General features: G+C 47.0%; 1 protein-coding gene across 1 annotated transcript in view; it reads left to right on the top strand.

Annotated features, from left to right (window-relative positions):
* The first annotated feature begins 6,043 nt into the window (after positions 1-6,043).
* Positions 6,044-11,035, top strand: part of LOC144139802 (uncharacterized) — a 152,720-nt gene continuing 147,728 nt past the window's right edge. Inside the window, exon 1 of the mRNA XM_077672055.1 lies at positions 6,044-6,391. Coding sequence (XP_077528181.1) covers positions 6,256-6,391 — 136 coding nt within the window. The 5' untranslated portion in view covers positions 6,044-6,255. The remainder of the gene's footprint in view (positions 6,392-11,035) is intronic.

The raw sequence follows: 11,035 nt of genomic DNA, 5'->3' as shown, positions 1-11,035 counted from the left end.
CGCCTATGACGATTACATCAATAGCGTCCACAATCAACGCTACAGTATGTATGTATGTATGTATGTATGTATGTATGTATGTATGTATGTATGTATGTATGTATGTATGTATGTATGTATGTATGTATGTATGTATGGCATTGGCAGCTCGGGCGGCGTCACAATCGAGACACGGGCATGGCGTATCTGTGTTTGGACGAATCTGGGTCATTGCCATCCATCACACGATTTTGCTGAGGTTTTTGATATTGCGTGTCGTTCACTAGATATGAAACATGAATAACCCTTAAAAGCCCGAAGCGTCTTTTGCAGAAAGAAACGCTACTCACATGACTGCGAAAACCACCTGCCTTCAAGATACGCATGAACCGTCCACGTATTGGCACAAACAGCAGCAGTTAAAACTCGTCGTCAGTTTCCACTTCCCGGTTAATGCTGAAAATCAGTTTACAAATGCGTGAAAGGGTATGATAGTGGGGTGAAAGTGTGCTGGGTTTCGTCATTGTCGCGGTAATATAAAGCGGTGACCGAATAACTGCGGCGATGCTAAGTCTTCAGCGGCCCTGCCTCGAGCGGGCCTGCTCGCCGTGACAGCATCCCATTGAAGAAACGCAAGCGGAACGCCAATAAAGTGGAAATCTTCAAGTACTGTCGTCAGAGAGCATGTTGTTTTTGGACCCAACCTGTCCGGCGTTTCCCTAATGCTAGCACTTCTGTGCCATCGCTTGCACGGCGGAGGCGACATCAGTGCGACGCTGCCAGTAGTAGCTGGAGCATGCACGCCGCTTCTAAAAATAAAAAGCTGGACGAACCACTGGCGCGAGGCCAATGGTTGCGCGTACTCAGAGAACAAGCATCCTGACAAGTGTATCTAGATTGTTTAGCTCGAGCTCATAAGCCCGTAGCATCCACAGCCCTCTGAGGCATGCAGAAAGGGTGAAAGCTCCGGACATTATAGCATTCGCCATTCTAATGAGGGCCCCTTTCACTTGGCATTTGTTAGTTTTATTTTCGGGCTCCTCATTCAAATAATTAAAGCCGCTGGAAGCTCAAGTATCGGCGTTTCCACCGCTTGTAGCTGCCATGGTTCGTTCCGTTTATGCAGCCCCAGGGACGCAAAGTCGGCGGGCGCTGAAAGCATGCTTTGAGTTCCTTCCTTTTGTGTGGCAAAAGATGGGGGTGCTTAGCCCAGAGTACTTTGGTTGTGTTGCTATGCGGTCAGCTCGACCACGCGGTCTCAGAGAAAGGCGGATGGGTGCACAGAAGTCTAAAGTCTTGGTGCATTGTTCTCTCTCTGACAGCACGCACGCCGCTATTGGTTCGGAGGTGGTTCGGTCCTTTGTGAGGTTTGACTGCAGATGGGAAGCGAAGGAATGCCGTTTCTTCGCATCAAAAAAGCGCTTGGTGTGGTCTTTGAGGGCCGGCGTAGGTGCTGTTGGTTGAATGCTGATTCGCATCGGGAATGCTCGCCTGGGTTTGAAGTAGCCTATCCCGCAAGTCAGGCAGCGGCAGCGGCAGCGGCAGTGGCGTACCTCAGTTTATTCCAGGGATTAGCTTACGACTCCCTTATTGTGCCAGCGCGCACGGGGAGAAAGGCGAGGCGGAAAGCTGAGAACACAGTACGATGCTAGCCATGCGAAGACCTCACTAAGCGTTTAGCTTTTGCTAAACGCTTAGTAAGGGTTTGTGTATTCAGCTTCGTGAATGACTTTAGATGGCAGATGTTTTGTATTTGCTTGTCGGTGGCAACAACGTGCGTGAGAAACGTACTATGAATTTTATAAGATGGTTTGGTCATGTGACCACGGGTTGGGACACGTTTAGGATTGGTTAGGTCTTGTGGCCACTCCGTGGTCTACATGAATCATGTTGAAAAGTGTTTTTGTTCTTTCTTGAGCGCCCCCTTTGGATGCGTGGTTTTTGTGATCAAAACCAGAGTCCGGGGTCGGTCGAGAGATATTCAGTTCAGTAAAGATCATGACCGAACAGGATGCGGGGGGAAAATTGACAACGTAACCGTCATTCTGTACTGATGTAAATACTTCAAATGATGTAAATGGCGTCAATAGGCCTAATATCAACCACGAAAAGCAGGCCTCATCTCTCGCCTAGTTCACGAATCGCACGTCGGCATTGTAGCGAGTCATCATCATGCTGTCGACTCAAGCATCCAAAGAACCTCATTATTTCGTCTTCATAATTCACCAAGAATACAAAGACGTGAAATACAACGGGCGCAGTTGGCAGGATTTCGCCTCTCCATCTTCTTGGTGAATGATGAACTCGAAAGAATGAGGTTCTTTTGATGCTGGACCCGCGAGGACGATCTCGACTCCCTATGATGAGCGACGTCCGATTCTTGAAGCAGGTGAGAGATGTCGACTCCTTTCCCTGCTTGGTATTTGGTTTATTTGCACTATTTACATTTCTCAAATATATACATGAGGACAGAATGACGGTTGCGTTGTCACTTTGCCCGCAGCATCCTGTTCGGCCACGATTTTTACTGAACTAGATCCCTCTCGACCGACCCCGGAGAAAACCGGACACTCTGGTTTTGATACCAAAAACCAGGCCTCCAAAGGGGGCGTTCAAGAAAGAAACGAAAACACTTTTCAACATGATTCCTACAGACCACGGATTGGCCACAAGAAGTAACCAATCGTTAACATATCCTCACCCATGATAACATGATCAAACACTCCTTCTCATGGAAGTCATTGTACGGTTCCCACGCACGTTACTGCAACCGAGAGCAAATACAAGACATCAAATACAGAGTGCAACCGAGAGCAGTTACTGCAACTGAGAGCAAATACAGTACAATACAAGTCACTGACTGCGTGGAGTACTCAAACTATTACGTCATCCGGGCATCACCTGCACAAAGGTAAAGACGAATGCTTAGAGCGATTTTCATGCGGCTAACATCCTAGAGTATGCTAGCCTTCCCACCTCACCTTTGTCCCCACACACACGGGGACAACAAGGGAGCCGTAAGCTAATCCCTTCCCTAGACTTAGGGACGCTTTTTCCCGCTGCTTGACTGGCGCCGACAAGAAACATCGATTATCACATCGGCAACCCAGTGTCTACAACATGGCCCCACATTATAAAATCATAGAGTGTCTTGATACGTGAGGCAAAAACAGAGTTTACTGCCCTTTTCTGACAACAATTCATGCTGAGTTTGTGCATTGTCAACGTTAAAGGGTATGTGCGAGATCTGGTACTCAAGAGCTCACATTTTTCAACAGTAACAAAATATTAAGGGTCACTTTTTCCACGGCATTGACACTGAAAGTGACCAGGGCCCCTTAACCCAACGAAGCACAAATATGTTAGATGCGGTGGATCTTATGCTTGGGGCTGTGTCCCTCCCTCCCTTCTCCGCCATCCGCACTCCACGGCGCATGCGCTTCTCTTCAGCCCCGTCAGCGTTTGTGTTGACGTCAGTTCCGTCCACTATAAAAAGAAAGAGTTCGGCGGTGCTCGGTTTCGATCCCACGACTGTCTGGCCGCAAAGGGAGGTACGTGGCGCTCTACCCAGTGCGCTACAAATCGAGACGGGAGCATGTGCTACGAACGTGCCTTGTCTTTCACTCATTAAAACTACGTCAAGAAGCTACTGACACAACGAAGGCACGCCAAGCTGAACGTCAACGCAAACGACGAACTGAAAATAATCGGACATCAGTCGACCTCATGGATGCTTCGCATACTACTCAGGGTTCCCCTACGGGAAGATATGGTGTTTTTCGTGGGAGTGTTCACTAAAGGTGAGTTTTACACTGAAGAGTTTAGCTGTCGCTGGTCCAAAAATTTTCTGACGTTGTTGGAAGCCCTAACGCTAGGTTAGCAATTGAAAGAAAGCGGAATATACTTCTTAATTAGGCATAGAAGATAGAGCTCCGTATTTGTTTCAATAAAAAGCAGAAAACAAGACCGAAACAGCAAGATGGATGAACAGGCACCTTGGAAGAATAGGACCCCCACATCTGTTCCTAATAAAGATTTGGTTTGAAGCTGTTCTCTAAATTGAGGCTGATGTCATTGGAAGGCCTTGTAGGGAGGACAACTTGCAAATCATTTTAGTTCATATAAGCCGAGTGCACGCGTCACGCTACTAAGAACCAGCAGTTGTCGCTCATGATGCTGAGCGCATGTATAAGAATTTGCCATGTAAGGCTCTTCAACAGATTCTCTGGATATTCACTTTGGAGGATTATATTGCAGCCTCTTTTTATTCTATGGTTTCCCTGGTATGTAGTTTCTACATTCCGGTACAATGACCATCCTGCAAATACTTATATAGCGTCCTTTTCTTTTGTGATGCTCTTTTTATAGAACTGGTGGCCATTACGAGCATAACATATCTTAAAATGTAATCAAACGTTCCTTCGACAAAGACACTCAAAAGTGAAAGCAAAAAAAAAAATTAGGGCATCTCCACTACCGCGAAACCTGTGGAGGGGAGAAGCATGCAGTGTGTAGGTCTTTCTTGGCCCCTTCGTGTTTTTCCCAATGGAGAGGGAACGTTTGGGGGTAGAGGTATACAGCTTTGGTGTAAAAGCCTTTTTTCTTTGAAGCACGAAGATTTCTAGCGGAAGCATAAATGAGTGTTCCGGTGTTTTTTTGTACGCGTTAGGAAGCCCGACGCATAAACTTGTGTCCCGGTGTTTTTTAGTACGGTTTACATTCTAGCGCAAAGAGTAAAGGAGTTTCGCTTGTGTTTTATCACGGTTAATACATAAGATGACGATTGCGATGACGACGACAGGAGAGGCAAATACCCCAGGCCCTAAGAAGCTTTGCCCCTAAAATTCCGTGCCCTTCCACTTCAGGAAGAATGACCACCCAAGGTGGGTGCAGTCCAAAGAGTGTTCGAGACAAAGTTCGTCCGTTTGCAATTTTTTGTAGAGCACGCTTGCACGCAAATTAGTTGCGGAGAACTTGGGAGGCCTCGACCTTTATTCTAGCGTACAAAAACAAGGCGCTCCGTTTCTCTCGGGTGTCATAGACATCTAACGGTCCACTTACCCCGCTACACTACTCCGCTCGACAAAGGAGGGCAGCAGACAGGTGGCATTGGGCAGTGAGACAAAGGCACTAGACAAAGAGAGTGGAAACTTGGGCCTGCAAACAATATACAGAAAACTAAGCTAATGATCAATAACTTTGGGACAGCAGAGCGGTTTGATATAGGTGGCAATGCAGTGGACGTGGTAAGTGAATATATCTACTTAAGCCAAGTTGTTACCCCGGATTCTTACCATGAGGCGCGGGTAATCAGAAGAATAGGAATGGGGTGGAGTGAATTTGCCAGGCATTCGCAGATAATAAATGGTAGCATACCATTGTCCCTGAAGAAGAACGTGTATGACAGCTGCATCTTACCAGTACTCACCTACAGGGCAGAAGCTCGGAGGCTCACGAAGAGGGTTCCACTTAAATTGAGGACGACTCCGCAAGCAATGGCATGGACGATGAATGGTATAACATTCAGGGACAAGAGAGTGGAGTGGGCCAGGGAAGAAACGCGTGTTAAGGATGTCTTTGTGGGAATTAGGGTGAAGAAATGGACGTGAGCAGGGCATGTAATGCTAACGCAAGATAACCGTTGGTCCTTAAGAGTATCAGAGTGAATCCCTAGAGGAAGCGAGCGTGGCAGGGGCGGCAGAAAGATAGATGGAAAGATGAGATCACGAACTTTGCGGGGATATATTGGTCGCATTTAGCACATCATCTGGATAATTGGAGAATATTAGGAGAGGCCTTTGCCCTAAAGTAGGCGTAGATAGGCATGTGATGATGATGATGATGATTATGCCAATTTTCGTTTATCAATTGGCCGTATTGTGTGCCTTCTGTGTGCGGTTTTGTGTGAAAAATGTGTGTCAGGTAAGGTGTACACTTCTACCTAATGAGTGACGCAATTCTTTCGCATAAAAACTAGGAAAAGTGAATCTGAATGGTCTAACCTAATATTGGAAACCTAATCTTGTCTTCCGGCCTGTGTGGTACGTGAGCAATGTGAAGAGAGCACAGTTACGGATGCAAAACTGATACATGTTCTGAGGTATCTAAAATCACAATGGGAACAAGAAGTAAAAACGGGAAGCGGCAGGAAACGAGCAGAGTCCCAGACAAACGGTTCACGTTACGGAATTCCCTGACGACACCGCCGGCGAGCTGGCTATATAACCGCAGCTACGAAGAGCGACGTGCCGATTCACACACCTACAGTCTCTGGAAATGGAGGCAGCGTGCATGCTTCTCCTGCTCGCTATTCTGGCCGGCGCCTATGCAAATAGTTCCATTCCTTACATCTCAATGAAATTCCAAACGAGGGCGCTCTCCTCGCATAATGAAAAACCGGAGGTGCGGTGCGGTGAGTATATTTTTTTCCATACTGTAGTGGGGCTGCTTTGTGCGACGCCTTGAGATTTATTTTTTTTTTTTGACCTTAGTCTTTAGAGAAACGTTAGCTTTAAATGCGGCGGTCGTTATCGGTTCTCGGTCCTATCAGAGGATGAAATATTCGTTAATTACTTCATTTTGTTGTTTTATAATAGAACATAAAACATGTAATATAGAACACAACACACTCTCCTATAAAGGCGTTCTTTAAATTATCGCGGAAAGAATCAGTTTACTTTGGATGCACTGAACTAGCAGGAACTCGCAATATGTACGCTCACTGACATCGCTTTTGCTCTCTAGTTCGGACCAATTAAATGACTTACGAAATCACAAGTTTTCAAAAAGGGAGTCTTTCACATATATTGAAATATCAAACTGGTGATATTTCGAGGTGTTCAAATACCTTTTTTTTTGGGTATTCGGCCTATTTTTTGTATTTGCAAAAGTTCACGATATTGGATTCTGTCTGCTAAAGGTGAAATATTGTTCTGTGTTTCAAGTCGGCTTGGAGTTATTAGGACGATTTGAAACAAAGATCATGTAGTTCTTATTTTCGTCCTTTGAAAGGAAATGTATTTCTGCTTTCCACTTTGGTCTAATGCAACATAGTGGCCGTTTTGAATATAAAGAGCTTGTTGAATTGTTTCCAAATGTATTATTCGAAGCGAAGTACGCCGGTTTCACACATCGGACAGGAATAAACATGTTTTTTTTCGCGTGATTGAAACACGTGCGATGAGCTAAGGAGATGTCAAAAATGTCTCCTATGCGTTTTGGTATGTAGAGTTATATTGGTGTACAACTATGGTGCATTTTTAGCGAAATGTTTTAACTGGTATCCAAATTTTAAGTATTTTATTGTTAACAGTTATAAGAAGGTGGAACCGATCCGACACTGCCATTCCTTAGAGTCAGCTTTTCTCATTGTGAGACAAAATTAGGAACTCGTCCGATGCAGGAAAGTATATCAAAAAAATAATACTCATTACATAACCATGGGAACGTGTATTGAAGTGCTCGGAATGTTTATTTTGTGTAATTAAACGAAGCAATTTTATTGTGGCTTTGTCGATGTCGTCAGTCCCCGAGCTAACAATGCAGTATCTGCTACGCTACCGTTCGGTCTCAATTGTTGTGAGTGTAAACTCTTATTATATATATATACGGAAGCATGCTCGGGCTATTCTCGGAAGCATTCTCGGCCTAGCGGTGGGCCCACTTTAGTCGATATACACGTCATCAGGCAGATACAGTGCAGCGTGGACTTTATATGTGTTGTGCAGCTTTCTTTTCAAGCCGTGTCTCCATCCTCAGGGGGGGATTGAGACTTCTCAAGAGCATGTAGAGCATCAGCGCGCAATGTCACAGCGCTAAATTCAGATCGGTTGAGGGGAGGTAGAAGAATCGAATGGCAATGGCACAGATGACAAGCGCAGAATAGTGATTATTTGCGAGATGCACTTGCATGCGCAGGCTCAGCGAGCACCGCCATTGTGGTTTTCATTGTAGCTAAGAAATGTCTCTCTTAACGTTTGGTACAATTACAATCACAATTAAAATTACAAAACGATTACTACCTGTAGCGTTACCTTTGGCGCCAAGAAACGGCGTAATTGTAGGTGGCAAATGATTGCCTTTGGAGGCGATTTATATCTATTAAAATGACAAAGGTTAAACTTTCTAGTTCCAGCGAATAATGGCTATGCATTTTGCGAGCGTTTATCATTACCTTCTGCGGGAATTTATGGTGACGAAAATGGCAAGGGTACAGCCTCAATTGTGGCGCTGATATGATTGGATAATTTGTAGTGTTTCAAGATACACAGAACTGAATTTTCCAAGGTCCTGTTTTTATGTGTGCACTTCCATATAACCACCCTTTTTATCGTTTATACGCGCGATAAGGCGGTGTTTATTTTATAAAGACTGAAAGAAGAAATACTACCATGCGCAGTTCTCCGCGGGGGTACCAACAGCAGTGACGTCAGTAAAAGGTGTTCTGCGAATAAACAATGTCCAAGATTGGAATTCTGACAAGTTTATGTGTCGGTTTTGCGAAATGTTTGCCATATGACATTACAGTTGGGTGGGCAATCTCCATATCTCAGTAATCTGCACACAGCGCTTCATCCACGTGGTCGGCTGGGAAATAGGTCAGATAAGGCTGTCAGCTTTGCTTGGAATTATAGCAATCACTAAGCGAGGTGTACGCAGCGGATGAACACCCTCTGCGTCTGCACAGACGCTCAAATGCGATTCGCTTCCCCCATCTCTGGAGAATGCCTGACTCAGGCCTCTATCGTTAAAAGCCTGTTCGCACCCGGCTAAGAGTCGGCTGATTCGGCACAAAGCCCACTGCCTGCAAGCAGTCGGGGCTTAAGGCAACAGCAAGCCTTCGCGAACTCGCTAGGGCGTCATTGTCTGTTTGCGCCGCGCTTAACGAACTCAGTGTTGGAACAATGAAGGTTACAGCGCAACAATGGTCACTTCACTATAGAAAACAGCGAGCAAAAACAAAAAAATCAACTTACAAAGACACATGCACTCTTAGAGATTGAAATTGTGTCTTGCAAAGTAATATACGTAGTACTTCAAACCACTCGGCCACGAGCCAGAGCTGCCTGTGCTGAAAATATACAGTAAATAATGTATACACAGTTTACATCGAAACTGTAAAGTGTATACTGTATAGACGGGCACCTTGAGTAATCTTGGTGACGGTACTGGCGATACCGCGGACCCCGAGCCCCCAAACACAAGCTGGATCCAACCGTGGCGATGTGTTTATAGGTGGAGGGTTAGAAACCACGAACGGTGGCCGTCGGAGCCCAGGTCAAGCTCCGGCGGATGGGCTCCCTGTCTGTTCACCAGGCAGGGAGCTCCGGGACCTCTTTGACTACCAGGGTAAGGTCAAAGAAGAAATACCCCTCTCTCCCTGCTTTTTCCTATGCCATATGGATAATTCAACCCCCCCCCCAGACGTGATCGGCCCCCGAAAAGGGGCCGCACCGAAGTTTCCTTTCCATCCCTTCCAACAATCCACAGTCCGAAACCTGACAACTATCCTCGATTCTTGGTTATCGAGGCAGTTGAGAAAACAAACCCTGCTTCTTCCATGTCCGTATTCTTGATCACTAAGTTCCTGGAAGGCATCCTCAGAAAATCGTTCGATGCTAAGAAACTCCGTACCGGCGAAGTGCTAGTCAATGTCAAGACGCAGCAACAAGCCACTAACCTCCTGTCGCAAACCTGCATGGCAGATCTGGCCATCAGAGTCACTCCCCATCGTAGCCTCAACAGCTCTCAGGGTGTGATCACGGAGACCGATTTGTTGAATGAGACCGAAGCTGATCTGTTGGAAGGCCTGAAAGATCAGGGTGTAACTGCAGTGAGGCGTATCACCATCAGACGAGACAATAAGGAAATCCCCACAAAGCATATAATCTTGACATTCAACAAATCAAAACTTCCTGAGCACATCAATGCTGGCTTCATTAGGTGTGGTGTACGTCCGTACATACCTAACCCGCGCCGCTGCTACAAGTGCCAGCGATTCGGGCACGCTACAACTTCTTGTCGTGGCCAAACGACCTGCGCGAAATGCGCCGCACATGACCACCCCACTGAAAAGTGTGACACTACTACCTTCACCTGTGCAAACTGTCAGGGGCCGCACGCAGCATGGTCCCGCAGCTGTGAAAAATTTCAATGTCAAAACATCAAGGTCACTGAAAACATCACCTTCCCGGAGGCGCGGAAGAGGTTCGCATCTTTCCTTCTGGGGAGGTACGCCGACGCAGCTCGCCGGGGGGCGGAGCGGCGTCCGGTTTCTGCGGGGACCCAGTACCGTGAGTCGAACTTGGTCCTGCCCGCGCCCCCGCCCCCCCCTGGGTTGCCTCAGGCAGCCCAACCCGCCTCCGTACCGCTCGCTGAGCCAGCAGCGGCTGTGGGGGCAACCACGTCTGGTGGAAGCGATGCTGCATCCTCCACTTCCACTCCAGCGTCCCAAACCACAAGCGAGGGCGCAGACGAGATGGAGACGGAGGAACTAGCGGCAGCTCCCACCCCCACCGCACCGCCTGCGCCATTCGAGGTGTTCCTGAATCCCTCGGTGGTGGCGGGCAAGGAAAAGCGCGGCCCAAAGGGTTGGCGGTCCAAGGAGCCTGATCCCTCAGGCGCTCCGAGGACATCCGAGGATGAAATGGACGTCGGTCCGTTCTTGTCTGCGGTGCAGCGCAAGGAACGCGTCCCGACGTCAAAGCCTCCCGACAAGCCAAAAAAGACGAGAGTCACAGCCCGGAAAGACGACACATGAACAACACAGTCTAGTAGCTCCGAACACTTCATAATGGGAAGAGATAGCATAGTACAATAGAACTGCGGAGGCCTTCTGAATAATCTTGACGACGTGTATGAGATTCTGCATACCAATCAGCCAAGTGTAATGTGTGTTCAGGAAACACATTTGAATTCTAAACACACAAATTTCTTGAATAGTTACCTGGTATACAGGAAAGACAGGAATGGCTGCACACACTCTTCTGGCGGTGTGGCCATAATCGTCCGGAAATCCTTAGCATGCCACCCTGTCACTTTAAACACCATCCTTGAG

The sequence above is a fragment of the Haemaphysalis longicornis genome, unplaced genomic scaffold (genome assembly GCF_048455015.1).
Source record: "Haemaphysalis longicornis isolate Haplotype H1 unplaced genomic scaffold, Haemaphysalis longicornis Haplotype H1 scaffold_5, whole genome shotgun sequence".
Lineage (NCBI taxonomy): Eukaryota > Metazoa > Arthropoda > Arachnida > Ixodida > Ixodidae > Haemaphysalis > Haemaphysalis longicornis.
Note: the sequence above shows the minus strand (reverse complement) of the source record. Positions and strands in the feature narration are given on the sequence as shown.